Source organism: Triturus cristatus, chromosome 2_1, assembly GCF_964204655.1.
Source record: "Triturus cristatus chromosome 2_1, aTriCri1.1, whole genome shotgun sequence".
Classification (NCBI taxonomy): domain Eukaryota; kingdom Metazoa; phylum Chordata; class Amphibia; order Caudata; family Salamandridae; genus Triturus; species Triturus cristatus.
In genome coordinates, this window is record NC_140581.1 from 278,273,040 (window position 1) to 278,295,643 (window position 22,604).

General features: G+C 49.5%; 1 protein-coding gene across 3 annotated transcripts in view; it reads right to left on the minus strand.

Annotated features, from left to right (window-relative positions):
* The window catches only part of CPLANE1 (ciliogenesis and planar polarity effector complex subunit 1), a 2,680,747-nt gene that overhangs the window by 2,508,951 nt on the left and 149,192 nt on the right, over window positions 1-22,604 (minus strand). For all 3 annotated transcript variants that reach the window (XM_085631095.1, XM_085631092.1, XM_085631094.1), the window contains exon 3: window positions 17,887-18,028. In XM_085631095.1, the coding sequence (XP_085487221.1) occupies window positions 17,887-18,028 (142 nt within the window). The remainder of the gene's footprint in view (window positions 1-17,886; window positions 18,029-22,604) is intronic.

A 22,604-nucleotide genomic window follows, 5' to 3' on the forward strand; every position in this document is an offset into this window, starting at 1 on the left:
TGATGGCAACAGTTAAAAAGGATTCTCAAAACTTCAGTGCAATAACATGACATTGTATTGTATAAATCTCTTACTGGACAAAAATATATCTACAAAATACAGTGTCACTAAAATAAAGATAAGCTTGCATTTAAAATACATTTATATTTTCTTTTATAGTAAGTAAATCAATTATCAAAGTACTCACTCCTCAAAAGAACTGGGTAAATGTCGTTTTAATTATCTGCGTAAGGGATATAAACTGACATTAACAAGAAACAATTACTTATCTGTAACCAAAGTTTTCCATCCATTCCATTTTTCTTGGATTCATAGGCTTTAATTGTCCCCAGTCATCAAACTCTCTGGTTTATAAATACATAGCAATTTTAGAAACAGTAAAATATCAAAATCTACAGCCCATATATCTCATAACTGGGCTGTCTCTTCCAGCCAGTGACCAATACCACTTACAGAGCTAATGTCCGAATATAGAAGCATCAACAGTATTATTCTAACCAATATTTGCCTCACTGTTGGGCAATTATGAATTTATGAGAGACACACTGGTTATAATAAAACCGGATTATTCAGTTTGTGCCTTGCAATGTGAAAATTGTGCCAATAAAAAAAAAAATGGTGCAGGGAAAGTAAAACTAGTGTGCACACTATCAAACCGTGTGCCAGTGGAAAGCATGCATTGCATGTGAGTAGTGGTGGGCGGAATTTGCGTAGTTGCGCTACGCAAAGCTCCGCGAAACGGTAAAAAATCTCCACGAGCACACAGAGTTCCGCGAACACGCAGAATTGCTTGTTCCGCCCGTTCGTGATGCTTTTATTCTGTTTGCGTGCTTGGGGGGAAATATCTCGCTAACACGCATTTTGAAAGCGCGAACAAGCAAAACATTTTTGCCATCCTGCATTCTCCACGGTACGTGAAATTACCCAAATTCCGCAAGCGGAACGGAATTTACCGCCCAGGCCTACATGTGAGCCTTAGTCAAAAAAGCCACTCCAGATTTGAATATTTCATAAACAAAAGGTTTTAGTATTGTTGGAAGGAAGACCCATAACAGCTTAAAATAAAGTGTTTTCTGTACAGCCTGTCCCTCTTGCATTATAGCTTTTACATCTGTAAAGCAAAGAAGTTTTCTCCAATGTCAGCAGCATCTTCCACGCCCCTGCTTCACAAATCGTCCGTAGAAATTGCATGGAGGGTTACAGATCCAACCATGTACATTGTCCAAAAAGCAGTTACTGTACCACATACATAGGCATAATGGTGTAAGTTACAAAAAACAAACTTAATTAACTGCAGTTTTCCTTTTGGTCTATAGGACTATCTTAGAATGCTTTTAATATCCAGTGTGTGCTGATCCACTGTGCTTCAGGGAGTGGTTTGGAAAGAAATATTTTGTAGATAATAGGGACAAACACATTTTCAAGAATGTGTGTGTAAAAGCTTGGATCTCAGACTTTTCTGACTGATCAAATGGCTAGTAGGAAATCTGCTTTCTAACATCGAAAAGGATCAAATTGTGTAGACATTAGCTTCCAAACTATGTTCAGCTCCCTTTTAGGTAAGAGATAGTGCAGCGAAGGATTTATCACGTTTAGACCTTTCAAAATTTCCTTAAACGTAAGTGTTGAATCGATCAAAAATTCTGTACTGTTTTAACGATAATAATAATCAATGGCTGAAGAAGTACAGTAAAAACAGAGATGGGAAAAGTCTTAAAGCTCATTATTATTATACACCAGACAAAATATTTTCCATCTTTGAGTATTTCCTGTTTGCAGAAACAATTCTGAACTGCTGTAAAATTTCAATTAATTTGTAGAAAATGCTTGTAATCTGTAATCTAAGACTTAAGGAGCCAAACTGTATGATTCCGACTTGTCATGATAGAGAATGTGATCATTTTTCCTGTTCAGCAACTTCTTCTGGGCTCCCAGACTTGGGAGCTAGACAAAACGTGCAGCAGTTCTGAGTACCATATTGGGACTGACCAAACTGATGCAGAGAGGGTCATACTACAAGAGGTTCTCCTGAGTGTCATGAGGCATTGAAAGATCAAGGGAATAGGAGGAAAAGCGTAGAGAAATGTGTTGTGCCAGGAACTGAAAATTCTTTCTCGCCATTTCGGGAAGGTCCCAACATTTCACATTCTGCCTGGTAAAAAAAAAAAAAAAATTTAAGTTGATCCTTGTCTATCTCCACTTGAAAAGAAATTGGAGGTGCCTGTAAGTTAAGGCCTGTAGAGCCAAGCTGAACGATTCAGACTTGTGTGGTGAAGAAGAATTAAAAAAAAGTTCTGGTCAACAACTTTTGATGGGCTTTAACTTCTTATGGTTCTTTATGGACTTACTTAAAGACTTTGAACCAGATGAAGATCTCCGGCGTGAATTAGTTCGGGAGTGGGAACTGGACCTACCTTTCGAGATAGACCTGTCATGGCAAAGTCTTCAGATGATTAGCAACAAAGTTTCACCTTGTTGTCCCGTATAACCTTCAGGTCCATCTGGCCACAGTCATCACAGGCCCTAGAGCTGTACTTTGACACCCGGCACCACAGGCATTTATTGTGACAGTCTGACATATTTGTAGATCAAACATAAAAAAGGTGATGGGAGGATGCTTGCAATAAGTCTAGCTATTATCAATCACTCGGGTGGCAAAACTTTTGCCCAACATGCCACCTCAGATTAGACCCAACCACATGCAAAACAGTCTTGATCCTGCTCCAATGGGAACAGTTCGGCCCGAACTATCAAATCAAGTACTTTCTAAACCAGAATATAAGCAATCCAAGAGCAGTTTTGCATTGATTGAGTCTCTTCAGTGAGGTGTAGCTTGGTTCCAAAGGCACAGCGAGCAAGGGACCCACGTTTGGACATTCCCTGGTTTATGGTGGTACATTAAACATACAAAAGGTGATGGGGTGATGCTAGCATTAAGTCTAAACACTGGCAATCGCCCAGGGTAGCATTCCAACCCATCGTTCTTTTGACCACCATGCCACCTCATATTAGACCGAACTATATGCAAACAGTCTTGGTCCTGCTGCAGTGAGAACAGTCCAACCCCAACTGCCAAGACAGGTCCTTTCTGAACCGGAACACAAGCAATCCAACTGATGAGCCCTAATAAGTGTCAGAAACATGTCCTGGGCTGCTTTGTTCCGATTCAGAGATATTGGCCTCGCAGTTCAGGCTGGACTGTTCCCAGTGTAGCAAGGTCAAGACTGATTGGGTCAAATATCTAAACTGAGGTGGCATGACGTGCAAAATAACAGTGGACTCAGGAAGTGGCCAGAGTAATGACTAGTGGCTAAGATGAATTCAAGCATTCTATCCATCACTTTTTTGTTTACTTCAGACATTTATTTGTGACAGTCCCTACAAGGTTTAAACCTTGTCGTTTGGGGGGGGGAGGGGTGGAGGGGTTGATGGGAGGGTTATTTCTTCCTTTACACACTGGTAAAAAGGATTTTTTTCATGAAAAATACTGACCAAAGACAAGAAGAGTAGAGTTACGGAGCTGCATCTGAAGGAGCAGAAAGAAAGGAACTAAGGTCAGTGTCCTTCGGTGGAGCTTATATGCGGCCCGCTTGTAATTTCTGAAGCAGAAGACATTAGTGCGAAGTAACCAACACCACCTACCGGCGGTTAGAAGTACTGCTTTTGATTGCCTGGATCTGGTTTGAAGCCTGGGGGAATATTCATATGGCAAGGAATCTGCGGTTAGAGGTATGCATCATAATAGTACACACACACACATAGAGCCTCAAGGTTACATCCTTGCACCCAAGCTCTTTAACTCTACATTAAACAATTGAAGGATCTGATGAAAGGTTTAGGTGTTTTAATACACCAATATGTTGACAACACTCCGATATAGCAGGAAAACAATTGACTTCAGGACATTCACCTTTCAAATACCTTTTAAGTAAAACTACAATACTGGAGGATTGCCAACTTCTTCAAATTAAATCCAGATAAAAGAGACTTCATCCTACTACAGAAACAAAAGTACTACAAACTAAACAATTAATGTCTACAGTACCCCCAAATAGCTGGTATTAACCCACTCCTTTGACCAGAACTGTAATTACTGGGCATCTGAATAGATCCCACTATCCAGCTCCATTATTGACATCATCGATCAACCATATGGCTAAATCCGCATCCCTTATCTCACAAAACAAAACAACTCATATTTACCTATTTTCAACGAACTTCCAGCAGGTGGTTCAATCCTTAGTAATCTGCCTAATCAACAAAGAGAATACCGTTCTCTTTGGAGTCAGGAAATCCTCTGTGGTCCTGATCAAACCAGTTCTTCAGTCATTCACTTAATCTCTGACACTCTCAAATTCAACCACATCACTAGTCTTGAGAGACTGGATTTCCATTGAGGCCAGAATTCAGATCAAATTGGCATGCTTAACCTTTAAAGATGTCCACTGCCCTCATCCAAACTATCTGCACTCTGCCAAAGACATCTTAAGTGGCAAAAACACCTCAGAAGGGGGGCGTGGCCAAGCGAGCCGTAATGGCGGACACGAGTTAGGCAAGACCGTCCAGCCCGCTGCAATATCCTGTAATAGCCTGACTCCCCCAACCAACTATCCTGCCAGAAGGGGGTGTGGGCACGATACCCCCCCGAGCGGACACCCGGTGGAGCTCCGGCGGGCGTCCGGGCGCGCGATCGGCAGCGGATTCGCGCGAGTTGGGGCCTTGGAGCATCATCGAAGCCGGGGAATCGAGTGCGGCATCCGGGAGGCCCCTGGAGGTGGCGGGTAGCGGTGTGTCCGGCTCCAAGCGAAACTGTTAGTGCTGGGCCGGACGAAAGGAGATGGGAGCGGCGCTGAGGGCTGGCAGCCTGTGAGACACTGAAGAGGCATAAGCAGGGCCGGCCACGTCCATGGGAGCCGGACGGAGAGCTACGTGGGGCCGGCCGGACATCTGGAGAGAGTGGCGGCGGGCCCAGTACAGGGGACGTGCCCTCGAAATCGGAGATAGCACACTGAGAGCTGGCGGTGAGGGAGCGCTGGGAGACACAGCGGCAGAAGGATTCGCGTCCTTTTCATCGGAACCTTTCCTCCCCCCCCCCCCCCCCCCCCCCCCAGCCACTCCTCAGCGGCCGGGAGCCAGGAGAAGCAGAGGGACGGCCCAGAGCGGAGACGGCAGGGGCCCCCTTGGAGTTGTAGGCTGCGGCAGCGGTGACTGGCGGGGTCCGGTCCCCAACTACGTGGAGGAGGCCATCCATGCTTGGGCTGAAACCTGCTGCGGGCCGGGGGGCCCCCTCATGGACACGAGCGCCGGCCTGGCTGGACCGCATAGGTGAGGAGAGTGTGATGAGTACGGTGGACCGGAGGGCGGCCCCTTGACGGAGGAGCGGGGTGTGTCGGCGCTCAGGCCCCCGACACACGAGAGGTGGTCCCAGGGATTCGCCGGAACACCATGGCGGTGTGAAATCGGTGGCACGTTCGGCCCGCGTGAGGAGAGGCGGGGAATCTAGGCACTGGGCCTGGTGGATCGCCGCATTGAGGGCGGCCGGACTCGAAGCTCCTGGACGGGCGGCGTTGGCGGCGGACGGTGCGGCCACCCAGCAGTCGGTAGGATTGGATTGAGTCGGTGGGCTTAGACCTCTCGGGGTAATTCATTGGGCCCGGGGCCGCTGCTCCGGCGATTGGCCTTGCCGCGATTGGCCCACATGGGAGGTCCCCAGAAGAGGCCATGACAAGAGACAAGGGCGGTGGCTCCGCTTGCCATGGCCCTATCGATAAGTTCACTGGGCCCGGGGTGGCGGCTGGCACGGCTGGGGGACCGCCAGAGACTGTCCCGGACAACACGGCCCTCATGGCAGCCATAACCCAATCCAGGGACATGCTCGATGCCAAAATTGGGGCAGTTGGGTCGGAAGTCACGCTGCTGCGCCAGGACCTGCGCAACACTGTCTCGCATCACAGAAGCGGAGACCCGGATCTCAGGGGTGGAGGACGATGTTACCACGCTGAAGCATAAAATGGAGACCATGGAAAAGATTCAGCGGGGATTGGCGCTTCGGGTGAAAGATGCAGAAGGACGGGCCCGACGGAACAACTTGAGGTTTGTGGGTTTTCCGGAGGGCTGCGAGGCGGGCAATATGGAACGCTTCCTTGCGCGGTGGCTGGACAGCTGGCTACCGCCGGATACGATGTCCCACTGCTTCGTGGTGGAGCGGGTCCACCGGGCACTGATGCACAAGCCGCCGCCGGGTGCGCGCTCGCGGCCGGTGATAGCACGATTTCTGAACTATTCCGATCGCGATGCAGTTTTGAAACAAGCCCGGGCTAAAGAACCGCTGCTGTATGAAAATGTGCGCATATCCATATTCCCAGACTATTCCCGCCTAGTGCAGCAACAGCGACAATCTTTCATGGCAGCGAAGGCCAGGCTGCGAGAACCTAAGCTACCATATGCCTTGCTATTCCCGGCTCGCCTACGGGTGGTGTACCAATCCCGTACTCACTTCTTTGATACCCCGGAGGAAGTATTCAAGTGGACTGACGAGACTGTGCGGATACGAGTTCCCCCGCCGCCCAGTAGGGAGTCGGATTCCTCCTCCGGAGAGGTGGCCCGGAAAGATCTGAAGAGACAGCAACGGTTGGGTGACAGGCAGTCACGATCCAGGAGGCGTTCTGGTGGGGCTTCCGCGGGGGGAGGCCCGGAGCATGGACACTGATTTTTGATATACTGATGCTTGGGGTTGGTAAGGGGTGGGTGTGGTCTCCCTGGCCCTCAATGTACTTACTTGGACTGTAATGGTTGGGGGAGGTAAGGAGTGGGCTGATTTTCTGCTGGACTTGTTCTGGTTGAGATTTGGCCCAAGGACCATGGGCTGTGAGTTGGGGATCCATTGGATGGTGCGGTGCCATTTCCCCCGTTGGGATCTGGGTATCTGCCCCACCGAGACAGATGCTTCAGAGTTATTGAGGTATGGGGTGGGGGGATTGTTGGGGGGGAATTGTTACAGGTTTCGCGTCGCACTTCTATTGTGGGCCCCTGACTTTATTCTTACATCCAGCCACAGCTCTTTACTGGTGAGGGAGATGGGGTCCCTTCCCTATGGCTAGCGCAACGTCAAGGGACGTAGGAGTCGCAGGTACCCTCAGAATTGTAAGTTGGAACGTGAGGGGGGGCCCTTGACAAAATTAAGCGGGGACAATATTACATCAGGCCAAAAGGGCACAGGCGGATATCCTTATGCTGCAGGAAACGCATCTCTTGGGTACGAAGACTCCATGTCTGCAGCGCTATGGGTGCCAACAGATCTTTCACGCAGGATATGCGAGGGGATCCAGAGGGGTGGCGATACTATTCCATCGTAGGGCCCCATATGTACACGCACAACAGTGGATTGACCCGCAGGGCCGCTATCTTTTTATTAGGGGTACGGTGGGGAAGGTCCCCATGATTTTGGGTAGTGTGTCTGTCCCTCCCCCCCTTGCAGTGGTCTTTTGTAGAGAAGGTACTGGCCCTTTGGGCGGATATGCCGGAAATGCTTTCTGTAGTGGGAGGAGACTGGAACGATGTTATGGACCAGGCCAGAGATCGAAGTGGGGGGGAGGAAGGTATGAGGAGGGGAGCTCCACGAAACTAAGCTCCCTAGTGGCTAGTCTTGACTGGATTGATGTTTGGCGGTGGACTCACGGGGATAGGCGGGAATACACGTACCTCTCGGCGGTCCATGCCACCTTCTCGAGGCTGGACTACATATTTATTCCCCCGGTGAAGGCTAGTGGAGTGGTGCTAGCAGAAATCCTACCCTGGGGCTTATCTGATCACTCTCCAGTGTCACTCGAGCTGGCAGAGGGCGGCAGCCATTTCGGTGGCACCTGTCGCCGTGGCACCTGCAGAATGCAGCCTACAGTACACATATGAGGGAAGCTATTGCCCACTATTTCACTTCAAACGAGGGATCGGTGTCTAGTGTCGGGTCCTTGTGGGAGGCCTTGAAGCCCACTCTACGAGGGGTGGATATCTCCTGGTGTTCGGCAGCCCACAGCAGGCGCAAGGAAGAACTGACGCGAGCGGAGGCCTCCGTTGAGGCACTTAAGCGGCATGCCAGGGAAGAGGGAGGAGAGCAGCGGGTGAGGCAACTGCTCCAGGCCCAACAGTCCTGTGCAGCCCTTCTTATGGATGAAGCTCGCCAGATTTGGCTGGCGACACGTAGCAGGATACATCAGTGGGGGGATAAATCTGGGGAAATGATCTATCCGCTCTGCCAGGGCGCCTTTCACGCCCAGGCCCTCCCGGGCTTATTGGATAATGAAGGGGCACCGATTACTGACCAACTCCTTATAGCCGAAAGCTTTGCTGCCTATTATGCAGATCTTTATGCCCCCCGGAAATGCCTGCCAGCGGCCACCGTTGAGCAATTCTTGGCTGATATACCCCCTACTCCGGCTACTCCGGTGTCTGATGAAGTGCGGGATCGCCTGGAGCTTCCGTTAACGGAGAAAGAACTCGGCACAGCCTTGGGGGAACTTAATTCACGGAAGGTGCCTGGGCCCAACGGGTTCCCGAGCGAGTTTTTCAAATGCTATAACACACAATTGGTGCCATATTACCGGGCTGTGGTGGAGGAGGCTAGGGAGAGGGGCATACTCCCTCCAGACTGGAGACACGCAGAAGTGGTGGTATTTCTCTGATTCTCTGAGCTGGGTATACTTGTTTGCCTTACTGCGCCGACTTAATCTGGGCCCGCGCTTTCTTTCCTACATCCGGCTCCTCTATACGGACTTGACGGCGACGGTGCGGGTGGCGGGGGCGCCATCACCTGTCTTTCCCATACAGCGGGGTACGAGGCAGGGATGCCCCCTGTCCACATACCTGTTCGCGCTGGCGATGGAACCATTGGCGGAATGGGTGCGTATGGATGCGCAGGTCAGGGGCTTTGAGTGGTTCCCGGAGGTGTCGGACAGAATCGCACTATATGCGGATGACGTCCTGTTCTTCCTTGCCGAACTAGATGTGTCGGGGCCGCGACTCCTACGGATCATGTAGATCTTTGGGGAAACGTCAGGACTTTATATGAATCCTCGCAAATCTACACTGTGGATTCTGGGGGACAGCTCGAGGCCCGGTGCGAGGGATATTCAGCTGGCCGTGGGAGGGCTAAAATACTTGGGGGTGTTCCTTTCGGAGGCTCCGGCGCTTTCTTGGGACCGTAACATAGCGCCGGTAGGGGAGAGGATCCGTTCGGATCTCAAGACCTGGTTCCGAATGCCACTGACGTTATATGGCAGGTCGGCAATATTTAAGATGGTGGCGCTGCCGAAGCTGCTCTACCAGCTGCAAAATCATCCATATCCGATCCTGCCTCAATGGTTCCGGCAGGTAAATTCAGTGTTGGGGCAGTTCCTGTGGGAGGGGGGTAAAGTGTGAGTGGCCCTCAGTACATGTTTTCTATCCTCATATTGCGGGGGAATTGCGTCCTCGGATGTCTTGTCTTAGTATCAGGCCTCGCACCTCCTTGTTCTCAACGAGTGGTGGTATGGGGATAGGAAAGACCCGGCATACGCATTGGAGAGGCTGCTTATGGCATCTAATACACTACACACTATCCTGTACTCGGCGCTGGTGTGCAGCAGTATGCCTTCGGCCACGCGTGTGGCTTTCTTGATCTGGTGGCAGGCACTGCGTCGGATGGGCTGGTGGAATGTCTTAACTGAAGAGACCCCCCTTTGGAACAATGGGCGCTTCCCAAACCTGATGGCGCTTAGGGGCTTCCGCGGATGGGATGCAATTGGCATCTCGACATTGGGAGACGTTATGAGGGACACGACGCTCAAATCATTCCAGGATCTACAAAGAATTCTCTATGCCCCAATCACAGTTCTATAGATATCTCCAGCTGCGTTATGCGCTGTCCCCTAATTTGGAGGGACTGACATCCCTCCCCGAGTTTAGTCCGTTGGAAGCGAGACTCTTTATGGGGGACTTGGAGACCAAAAAGATCTCCAGGATCTACCAGGCTCTAGTTATTCATTGCTCTACAAAGCTCCAGAAGTCGCGGGGGAACTGGGAATCTGACGTAGGTGCCCTGGATGAGGAAGACTGGAGAGAGGCCCTGGCGGCTCCGAGGGAAGCGGCTATAGCGATGCGCCTGCGCCTCATACAATTTAAATACCTGCATAGGGTTTACTTCACCCTGGCCAGACTGTTCCGAGCGGGTAGGATTGCCACGCCGGACTGCCTTAGGTGTGGCCAGGGGAAGGGACATTTCTTCATACTATTTGGCACTGCCCTGCCTTAGACCGGTTCTGGAGGGGGGTGCTTACTTGCTTGTCCGAGGTACTGGGGTGGGCGCTCCCACGAACGCCACGATTTGCACTGCTGCATGTCATGGAGGGCATTGGGGGCAATACATACAAGCGGCACTTGCTGCGGCTGGGCCTTACGCTAGCAAAGCGGGACATCGCTAAAGCATGGAAGGCGCCTCGAGCTCCATCAGTGACAGCATGGAAGAACAGCCTAGACTTCTGTATGTACAAAAGAGGGTGGTGATGGACGGAGCATCAGAACCAATCAAACACTCTCACCCAGTCAACAGATCTGGGTTTGATCCATCACCGTTCTTTAGCCCACTCTGCCACCCCAGTTCAGACCTGGCCATATGCAAATCAGTCTGACCCTGTGCCTCATGGGAACAGTCCAGCCCGAACTGCCAAGCCATGCCTTCCCTGGACCGGAAACAAGCTTCCTAGGACCGGTTTCTGGCATTTCAGCCGTCTTCAGCCAGGCTTGCTTGAATCCAGTGGCAAAGTGAGCAAGGGACTCACGTCTGAGCATACCCTGCCAACTTATGGCGAACAAAGCGGTACAAAAGAGGGTGGTGATGGACGGAGCATCAGAACCAATCAAACACTCTCACCCAGTCAACAGATCTGGGTTTGATCCATCACCGTTCTTTAGCCCACTCTGCCACCCCAGTTCAGACATGGCCATATGCAAATCAGTCTGACCCTGTGCCTCATGGGAACAGTCCAGCCCGAACTGCCAAGCCATGCCTTCCCTGGACCGGAAACAAGCTTCCTAGGACCGGTTTCTGGCATTTCAGCCGTCTTCAGCCAGGCTTGCTTGAATCCAGTGGCAAAGTGAGCAAGGGACTCACGTCTGAGCATACCCTGCCAACTTATGGCGAACAAAGCGGTACAAAAGAGGGTGGTGATGGACGGAGCATCAGAACCAATCAAACACTCTCACCCAGTCAACAGATCTGGGTTTGATCCATCACCGTTCTTTAGCCCACTCTGCCACCCCAGTTCAGACATGGCCATATGCAAATCAGTCTGACCCTGTGCCTCATGGGAACAGTCCAGCCCGAACTGCCAAGCCATGCATTCCCTGGACCGGAAACAAGCTTCCTAGGACCGGTTTCTGGCATTTCAGCCGTCTTCAGCCAGGCTTGCTTGAATCCAGTGGCAAAGTGAGCAAGGGACTCACGTCTGAGCATACCCTGCCAACTTATGGCGAACAAAGCGGTACAAAAGAGGGTGGTCCTGGACGGAGCATCAGAACCAATCAAACACTCTCACCCAGTCAACAGATCTGGGTTTGATCCATCACCGTTCTTTAGCCCACTCTGCCACCCCAGTTCAGACATGGCCATATGCAAATCAGTCTGACCCTGTGCCTCATGGGAACAGTCCAGCCCGACTGTTTTTAGACTTCTGTATGGGCCTGGAACAACCCATATTTGTAGCCCGGGGATGTCCACGCAAACATTACAAAATATGGAAAAGGTGGGTGGAATACCGGGGGCTGTGGCTGGAACAACCAGTGGAGGACGAGGAGCATGTATGGGGATGATTTGGTGCTGGTCAGGCTGGGGGGAAGATAGGGGGATCCATCTGATCGGGACATGACGTGGCAGCAGGACTTTAAGGCTGGGGTGGGGAATATATGGACATGGTGCGACGCAGGGGACGGGGGGGGGGGGGGGGTAAGGGGAGGGGGAGTTTGTTATTGTTCAGGATAACATTTTGTGGTATCGCTGGACGGCAGACATGCCAACAGATTGCTGTAGTGATATAATGCAATGTGATTTCAATGAGGACCCTAATACTCAGGGGGCTGTAATATGTATGCAATCAACTAATAAAATATGTTTAAAAAAAAAAAAAACACACCTCAGAAGCAGAGAAATTCTCATACTTGAATAGAAAAATCTGAGATCCCAACTAGCCATTTCAGAATCCTTTTCTAGATCGGCTTCCACTCTATAAAACATTTTGCCCGCAGATATGCATTGCTAAGATGAGATCCTACCATTCCAAAATAGACTCTAAACTTATGTCTTCAGATGCTTCTTTAATTAATTCCAAGATATCCCTCAAGTACTGCTTCAAAGTTGATTTCCTTGGAACACCTCCTGCTTGCTGTTCTCTCTAAAGCATTCAGACATCTTGTGTAAGGAGTGCTATAGTAAGATGTAGAATAAAATACACAGTTGACACTCAGATTACTCAACCCCTGGGTCAGACTTCTCATTTGACAGCAGACCCCGAAGCCATTTTTTTTTTTTTAAACAGATTTTATTTGTCAAATAACAAAGATATTGCAGAGCACTGCCATCCAGCCACTCATGCAAAGAAGATGTATACAGAAATGACTGACACTTTCTGGAACAAAATAGGACAAATTGAGAGAAATACAGTTACAATAGTAAATAATGAGAAACAAACCCCCTAAACCACCTCCCCCAATCTGAAACGGGTTTCAACTCCAGGCCTCGATACTCTGCCCATCGCCACCAAATTTTATAATGCGTAAGCGGGCACCCCCTGGCCACAAAGATAGGGATTTCTAGCGCCACACAAAAATCCATGCCAGTTTTCCAAACTGATACCGACAGCGCCCTCGGAGCCTTCCACACTTTAGCGATATCCCTCTTTGCCAGTAGCATAAGATGGCGCTTGTATATGTTCCCTCCTATGTCGTACATCACATGTAGTAGGACCAGCTTTGGGGAGGTCCCATCCCAGCACCCCAGAGAGGCACGACAAAACTCCCCGCCAAAATTGTGCTTGGGGCAGTGCAGTTCCAAATAGTATGCAGTAGATTGCCCTCCTCGTGATGGCATCAGAGACACACCGGGGAGGCCACCAATCCCGTCCTCCAGAGCCTAACCGTCGTAAAATAAACCCAATGGAGATATTTAAACTGTATAAGGCGAAGGCTCACTGCTATGGATGCCCCCCGTGGTATGATATAATAGCGCTTAAGTACCTCAATTGTCCTGCGTTTATCTGAGTGCTTCACGTCTGATGTAGCCGCTTGTTCTTCCTGTCGCTCTCTTGGAGACCTCATTCTTGCGCTCTGCGAACCTTTCTGCTGGAGATATTTCAGAATGTCTTTAGGTTCATTATAATTTCTGGATTTTCCATCTTCCATTATTTTGAGTCTGGAGGGGTATAGCATTGCGTACTTGATATTTAGGTCCCGAAGCTTCCTTTTGGCCAGATCAAATTTCTTCCTAGCCTCTTGTACCGATGGCGTAAAGTCAGGATACAGAGAGATCTCCATTCCCTCATGTTTCAAAGCACCCAGCTCGCAGGCCTTTGAGGGCCACGTCACGGTCCCTATAATTCAAGAACTTGGCAATAATGGGCCTCGACCGAGCGCCCGTTGGTGGTGGTGGGGCTAAGGACCTGTGTGCCCTCTCAACTATGAATGTTATAGAGAACAGTGGTCCCTATTCAGGAGGAATACAGTGTGATAGATAACCATACACTTAGAATAGAATGTATGTCTTTTGTCCAGCCGGACAAGAATTTATTTTCATAGTATTTTTCAAAAGTAGTATCAAATAAATCATTCAAATGACAAGTGGGCACAGCCGTGACCAACAGAACACAAGACAGAACAATGAACACAGAATTGGCCAAAAGGCAAGCCAAAATGGGTCTGTACAGTTGTTCTCAGTATGCCCACTTGTCATTTGAATGATTTATTTGATACTACTTTTGAAAAATACTATGAAAATAAATTCTTGTCCGGCTGGACAAAAGACATACATTCTATTCTAAGTGTATAGTTATCTATCACACTGTATTCCTCCTGAATAGGGACCACTGTTCTCTATAACATGAAATTGCCCAAGGTCCCCGTCTTAATTCCTTTGGGTTCCCTTGTTCTGTAAAATAGTACTCTCAACTATGAAGACATCAGAGAAGCTGTCCCTGCCCAGAAGAGTGATCAGCAGCCGCTCTACATATTGCTCCATGGGTCCTGCATTTGTTGTTTCTGCTATGCCCATCAGGCGTATGTTACTTCTGCGGGATCTCGCCTCTAAATCTTCTGCTTTCGCCGTTAACACTGCCAGTTGTTTATCCATCTCACCCTGTTTAGTTACCATTTGGTTATGAGCATCCTAAGTTTCGGATATTCGACTTTCAGCAATATCTATCCTCTCCCTATGTCGGTCCATACGTTCAGACATACGGTCCATCGTGTATGTGAGAGAGTCAATCTTGCCATCAATATTTGTGAGGGCAGCTTGGATAGTGGAGAACATGGCCTGCACATCACCATTTGTGATATTGCTGGCAGACACCGTCGCCTGCGTTGGTGGCTGTTGATCGTCTGTGCTGGTTTCTGTTGTTTTTTTGGACTGATCAAAATTGAGCTTGGGCTGGTTTCTATCCGGTTTGCCCATAGTGCTGGTCATGGCAGAGTCCGCACTTGAAGAATGGAAACAAAGACCCTCCCCAGTGGAAATCAGATGTTACACGCTAGGCTTTCTGCATCAGCGAGGGGCACACAGTGTTGTTCCGATGGTCTCGCTGGGCCTTTCCCTGTGCAGGAGCAGTACGGGTGTATGGTACTCCTCTTTTCCCTACCGTCTGCTGTTAGCGCTTAGTGTGCTCAATTTGCCTCCAGTCTTGTCTCAGACCACCTACTCGCAATGCCCCTCTGGTGTCCGGTGTCGTCTCCTCCGCAGACTGACTCAATAGAAGTCATCTAACAGGCCCAGGGATTCAACGTGGATATTGTGTGCCTTGCTACAGGTAGGAACCACCTGTGTAGCGACAGAGGCCACCTCCACTCAGATGCGTGTCAACTTTAATGCAGTAGTTCAGGGGTATGTTTCCGCAGGCAGGAGGCTATTTGCCGGTAGTCTTTCACCTCAACCAGGCCTCTCAGTTTGTCCCGAAGCACCACGCACTTGGTCCACAGCTATGACTTTGTTCCTGATTGGCCCGTATATGGAGGTGCACAGCGACTCGCTTTTTGGCCGTAGCTTCAATGTGCAGCAGTTCCCAGCTCACAAGAGCAATATCGCAGTGTCACTAACAACAGTTCCCCACGCGTCGCTATTCTTCTCCTGTGGCACATATATTCCGTGAAGTGGTTCACCGCTTCCAGACCCTGTGCCAACAAACGGTCTTGGGCCCCGTATGGCATGCAGTGAAAAGGCCGCGATGCGGTGTAGTCGCGTAGCGCTCACCAGCAGTAGCCAAACCGCGGCGCGGCAACACACTCATCCATCAGGGCAATCTGCTCAAAATCCGAGTGGGTTCCCACCGTGTCGATTCCCTGCGCTGTAATGTATGCCGGCAGCGATGTGTATCTTGGGCTGAGGTGTTTGGGTATTGAGCCTCCCACCAGGGGGTCGTTTCAAAATGGTCGCCATTCCCCCCAATTTGGAGTGCAATGGCGGCGGTGCGCCGCGTCTGCAACTTACAGTCTTCTCCTTCCTCTCACCACAACCGACAGCACCAGCCACTTGCTTCGGAGGCAGTGGAGGCTCCGTCGCAGCGGGCAATCGTTTCAAGTCGCTGGTGATTCCTCCCTCATCCAAGCCCGATCGCGGCTCGACTTAGCCGGCGTGCGTGCACTATGTCACGGCTGAACTACGCACTGCAGTCTGGTGCTCAGCCTTCGCTTTGGCCCACTAGGCCCCAGTTGCGATTCGGTCCTTCACGATGTCAGCAGGATCTCACAGGGCCACAGAGCAGCAGGATGACAGTGCCAGAGGTACCCCAGGCATGATCCGACTTGTTACAAGTTCCAGGAGCTCTTTGTGTGCATAGTATTTAGCGTATTTCTTGGCGTCCAAGAGGAGCTCGCTTACCATGCGGCCATCTCTCAGCTCGGTAACTCCGCCCCCTACTGTATTACGTTTATCTTCTTTGCACCCTCCATTCCACAGTTATAAATTGGATTATATTTCAATAATGAAACATGCCATCACCTTAGCAACCACGTCCACTATCTGCTACCTGTTCAGCCTCCATCTAGTGCATTGCTGCTTTATACTCCAATGTCGATGTCTCAGCTTAACTCTATAACAGCCCCACGCCCTTATTGTCATCCTAGTTTTTTGCCTGATGCTCGCTTCACCAGTTCCTCTTCCTGGTCCTTCTTTGCATCATGGACTATTCCAGTTAACTGCTGCTTGCCTAAATCATTAGAGTTTGTAATGCATTCAAGTTTTCCTCCAAGGAGCTGGAGTTGTCTCTAGTCTGCTTTTTTAACCTCTTCTGCTCTAGTTATCAATCCGAGCTGAGAAAAAGTAAAATATAGTAGCAGGTCCTTTGCTAAAAGAAGAGGGTCGCCAACACCAGGTATGATGCTTGGGTATGGTCTACTGATACAACTAACGAGAGTCATCTTCCCCTTCTTGCCCTTCCGTAGGTTTGTTGAGTCACACACCTTTTGAAGTTGGCTATTTCTCTTTTTCACCTCCGGCTGAGCATAGCCTATTAGGAATTCAGAGGCATGTATATATCCACTTCCATTCCTTAACCTTCTCTTCAAGATGCTCCTGTTGCCATACAGGTATGTTTGTGTCACATGCACACTAGTACCAAAACTCCACTGGGCAGCGGTCTCCTCAAGGTCCTCTTCCACACCCTCTTGTGTCACAGCATTGGACGTCCACTGGGCCATGCACCAGACAGGCCATGTAAATCTCAGCTCACCTTTAGTAGATAACATTCTGTCTCCATTTTTCTATCCCCACATCCAGATATAGAGCATGAGCGAAAACAAACACATATGGCGTGTGAGGGACTTGACAAAGTTCATGAAGCATCCCCCCTTCCTGTCCCATAGCCATTATGCTGGAAATGTCGGGTATGTCTCAGAAACACCTTCAGACTTCCCTTCGTTTGGATGCAACGAGGAGGCTTCTTTATTTACAGTGGTAGCAGAAGAGCACACACACAATTAATCAGATGACTGTCAATCTATAAGCCTGACTGACTGCCCCAACCATACTTACCTGCAAACGCTTACCAAGAGAGGAGATAAAAATATTCACTACATTCTGTCTCACTTTTAAAATAAGTATTTTTTCAAGGCATTAACCCTCCGCATGGCCATCCACCTGTTTCTGAAGTAATTTGTTTTTATGAACAAAGAAATAAATCAATGAAGTGCCCCTTAAAAGTATCATTCAAATAATTTTACATGCAGCCTAAAAACGTAGGAAAGGTGCAGTTACTATATAAACATGCATCAGTGAATCCCTTTTAAGAGTTCACTGAAGCATTATGCAATCAGATAGTACCAGGTTTCCACTCAATTTCTTTTTTGGTCTCTCATACAGCTACTAAGTTTATATGAACGAATTCAAAGTTATGTCAGGGACAAACATTTTCATTCTCAGCTGCAAGAATTAATTCAAGCCTAGTCATGAAGATTTGATGACTAGGCGGATATAGCAAGCCATCAAAAGTAAAGAACTTTCCCAGCACATGGAAAGGTATGAACTAGTTAAATCAGACACATTCAAAATCTGCATAAACAAAGAGAAAGTGGCAATACCTAATCCTCAAACTGACAATCACTTAGAAGATTGAGTGACAAAATAAGTGATTTGATAAAGGAAAATAAGAAATACTGCACCATTTTTGGATGTTGCCAGCACTGCCACATATTTATTTTTTAGTAAAGGCTGAAGTCGTCCAACTTTCTTCTTAATCCTCCCAGACACCAGGTTGATTTCACTGAAGTTATTATCATCTAGCAAAAAAACGGATTCTTTTTCCTAAAAAAAAAAAAAAAAAAAGTTAAGAAGCAATTAAACAGTGTTATACACGTTTAACAACAAAAACAAACATTGGTAATGTCAATATGTTTTACTTTAAAGGAACGTTGTATGGTTACGTGAAGCATATACAAATAAATAGTATGGGAATAGATATATTTGCGTGGAAGCAGAGAACTGTAAAATAATATTTGGTGTAGTTTAAAAAGGTCTGGTGACTGTTATACAGTCAAGCCAGAACTAAAAGCCCATCTAGGTTAAGGACTTTCCTCCTCCCACCTGTGTTGCTGCCAGGAAAACAACAACGTAAATTATCAAGTTATCTAAGACACTTTGATAGCATTTCAATCTCATGTGTGTGCCCCAGAACGTTCAAGCTAAGGCAACTGGATAAATGAACAAAATGATCACAGCTGTGTGGAGGACAAGGACTTTTTTGTGGAAACATACAATTTCTGCCCAATCAAAACATGAACTCCTAGCTCCCTACATGTGAGCATAGCCAAATACCTCTCTAGTAATGCGTACATACTTACCTGGCAACAACTGCGCTGTCAGGCCAGATCATAAAAAAAATATATTATTAGTTATCTCAATATGGAGCAAGAAACTAACATAAGCTGAATTTGCAAACTTTTGTGAAGGAAAGTTTCAATTTTCTATAAAACAGCGAGATTAGCATTTTGGGTTAATTTCAGCTGCTGATGGCACAAGTATTATTTCCGTCTCTTTTTTTTGTCAAACTTATTTTTATCAACGTTATTGCAAAAATTGCACCACATTACAGGGAATGAGTACAGAAGTAGCAGGAAAAAAATAGCAATGTGACAAAGCTTATTCAGGGCTGTTTTGTAGCACAGTCGAAGTATCCTAAGCTATCTTCTCAGTGGTACCTAAGCGTAGGGTACAGTTGTCCGTAGTGTGAAAGCCTAGAGTGTTACAATCGAAGAGTATATGCATTTAGCCCGTCTTTCTTTTGTGACGAATTATAAGCTCAGCGCCCTCCAACAAGGAGGGTACTTAACAGAAGAAATACGAAACCCAGAACAAAACCAAATGAAGCTCCAAAATAAAATTAGGATAAAATAAACCCACCCACAAAATGGTAGTGTCATAGTGACACAGGAACTAGTCAGTTATGTAGGACGTTAAAATTGAAAGAGGTGCATAGTTCTGATGGAAGGAGGGGACACAGCCTGTGGCAGACCCCGCGTCAGGAAGGCGACAAAGGCGCCCCATTTGTACTCAAAGTTTTTGTAGTTGTCTCGAAAGGTACTGGACATCCTCTCTAGACTCAAGAGTCTCCAGAGCCGAGAGTGCCATAGCGAGACCGCAGGTGCTTCCCTCCTCTTCCAGGCGGCTGCTATTGCAATTTTCGCCGCACCGAGGCAGGTCCACATAATGGCCTTGTCAGCTTTAGTTTGGTGTTCTAGAGTGGGGTCTCGAAGGCCTAGTAGAGTCTCCGCCATAGTCGTCGGAATAGGGTAGTCCAGGACATCTTTACTGTGAGCAAGGATTTCTTCCCAGAAGGGTCGGATAGTGGGACAGTCCCACCAAATATGGCGGAAATCACCCACCAGGCCACAGCCCCTCCAGCATAAATCAGACTTGTTTGGAAATATGCGCTTAAGCTTAGAGGGGTACAGATACCAGTCCATCATTGTTTTAATGTGTGCCTCCCGCAGTTCTATGGAATGGTTGAATTTAGTAATGTCGGCCCACAGTCCCTCCCACTACCTTTCAGAAATTGCTCGCTGGAGGATCTCCTCCCACATGTGCAAGTAGAGTGGTCGTGGGGTGTGCAGGGTATTGAGTAGGTGCTTGTAGAGGGAGGATATCACCCCTTTCATGGAACTGGCAGTCTGGACATTTTGTGAGGGGTCGGGTGGCTGATCACTTCTAGGCCATAATCCCGTCTGCAATTCTCAAAGGTAAGTATATCAGAATTATGGAAGCGATACGTTAGCGCTTGACATCCGCCTTCTTTCCAGGCCTCGAAGGGGCCCTCCCAGAGGGTCGGGGGGAAGACCGGGTTAAAGTGGATAGGGGTATAAGGCAACGGGAAGGTAGTCCACCGGTCGCTTTTAGAAATGGTGTCCCAGACTTTCAGAGTGGTGCGGGTGAGGGTGCTTATGTAGGCATTTTCAGGCCTGTCTCTCTTGGGGCGCCATATGAGATCCAAGATAGACCGTCCGGCTACAGAGCGGTCCATATGGAGCCAATGTTTTTCCGACTCTCGTTTAGACCATTCAATTACCACTCGTAGCTGTGCCTCTTTGTAGTAAAGGGCAAAGTCGGGTAAGCCTACCCCACACTGTGGCGCCGTAGTAACGGGTAGGAAAAGCGTGCTCAATCTCCCTGCCAAATAAATTTAGTATCATAGATTTAACTTTGGGCAGAGAATCTGTATCGAGTTCAGGGAGTACGGCCATTTTGACCGCATGCACGCGTCCGAGCCAGAAGATAAATAGCGGTTTCCATCGATCGAGGTCAGTTTGGAACGGGCAGGAAGTTAGCTTTAAAGAGCCCTTCAACGCGCGGTGTCAGTTGCACCGCCAAGTATTGCAGGGAAGTCCATTGTAGCGAAGTAAGGTGTCGTAGCTCTCTCACTTCATTCTCTGGCATGGTTAAGTTAAGTAGAAGGGATTTGTCTAGGTTGATTTTGAAACCTGCCACTGCCTCAAAGAGGGCTAACTCTGTCTGAAGCGTGGCGAGAGAGCAGGCTGGCTCAGTGAGGGACGAGAGTATGTCATCTGCAAAAAGCGAAATTTTATGGCTCTCCCCGCTAAAGGTAATTCCCTTAATCCCTGGTGATTCCCGTATGATCATCGCCAATGGCTCAATGCTAAGGGCAAATAATAGCGGGAAGAGTGGGCATCCCTGGCGTGTTCCTCTGGTATGGGAGAAGGGGGCTGAGGTGATCCCGTTCACCTGTACTCTAGAGCACGGCCGTTCATAATTGGCCCGAAGCATGGTAAGGAAGCCATTCGCAAAACCGAAGTGGGTAAGCATTTTAAAAAGAAAGGACCAAATGCACCCTGTCGAACATCTTCTCGGCATCCAGACCCACGAGTACCGCCGGTATTTTCAGTTTGGTGGCCTTTTCTTTCAAGTGCACGATACGTCTGGTATTATCATGGGCCTGGCGGCCTTTGAGGAGTCCGGACTGATCAGGATGGATAAGGTCAGGCATGAGGTCGTTTAAACGAGCAGCCAAAATGGTCGAGTATATTTTTGCGTCTAAATTTAAAAGGGCTATGGGGCGGTATGAGGAGTTGCGGATCCTTCCCAGGCTTGGGTATAACTGAGATAAGTGCTTCGGCCATCGATGGGGGGGTTCGCGCCTTCTCTGGCCATTTTGTTAAAAAGCCGCGTGAGATGGGATACGATATCTGGAGCGAATGTTTTATAAAAGCGGGCCATAAGCCCTTCGGACCAAGGAGCCTTATGTGTTTTGAGAGATTTTATGACGGAAGCCACTTCTTCGATAGTGATGGGAGCTGTTAGGCTTTCATTCTGTACCTGTGAGACCCGGGGAAGCTGTATTGTTTGGAGATAGCCCTCCTGTGTTGCTACATCTCTTGATTCTCCCTGGTATAATGTTTTATAAAAGGACCCGAAGGTGTCGGCTTTTTTTGTTTTTGGGGGGGGCGTGGCCAAGCCGCGGGCTGAGATGGCCGCGCGGTGTTGAAGCTCCGTAGCCGACTCAGCGCTAATACTGTCATTCCCGGCCTCCTGATGCGGGCGGTGGCTGCCCGGACCCGGCGCTGAATCTCCTGTGGCCCTGGAGCGATCCGGAGTAGCGATCTGGCCCCGGCTGCACCCGGAGTGACCGACGGACGCCAGGACCGAGTGGACCTGAGGCCCAAGATGGCGGCCTGACTCGGTGGCCGGGGAGGTTAGTGCGGCGGCGGCGGCCGGTCGTGATGCAGGTGGCCGGGGGGGAGCCGGGGGGGGGGGGTATTGAGCGCTGGGGCGCGGTCTGGTGGGGGTCTGCTTTGCCCCCCTCGCCGCTGCTGGCCAGGAGCCGACCGGGCGTTTGGCCGTTGCTCTGCGCCGCGGCCTCTCTCGTTGTCTCCTCTCGGGGTCCCCGGGCTATTTTGGTCTAGGGGCCTGGGGGGGGGCGACGGAACGGCTGGTTGGCGGCGGAGGTGGGCTGAAGGGGCTCCGTGCTGGTCCTAGCGCCCGGGCCGCTTCTGCCCCCCATCCCTGGGACCTCGCTTGGTGGCTCCTGTGATTCGCGGCCTGCACCGTCCGGTCCCCCTCTCCCCGGCCCTGGGTCGCCTGGTCGCATCTGCTGACGCTCCACTGACCGCCCTCTCTGCTTGGTCCTGGGCTCAGGCCCCCGTGAAGGCGCTCCCTGGTTTTGGGCGTGGAGAAGTCGCCTTGATACAGCGCGGCCCGTGTCGGTGCCCGGGCCTGGTGTGCCACGTGGTTGGGGCTGGCCGGAGTCTGCGGGGGCCGCTGCATCGCCCGCACTACGGGCCAAAGAAGTGGCAGATCCGTCCATCCTCCTGAGCCGTCGTCACAGCGCCTTGAAGCCGCCTTGTGGCCTCCAACCCGCGATTCGCTGTCC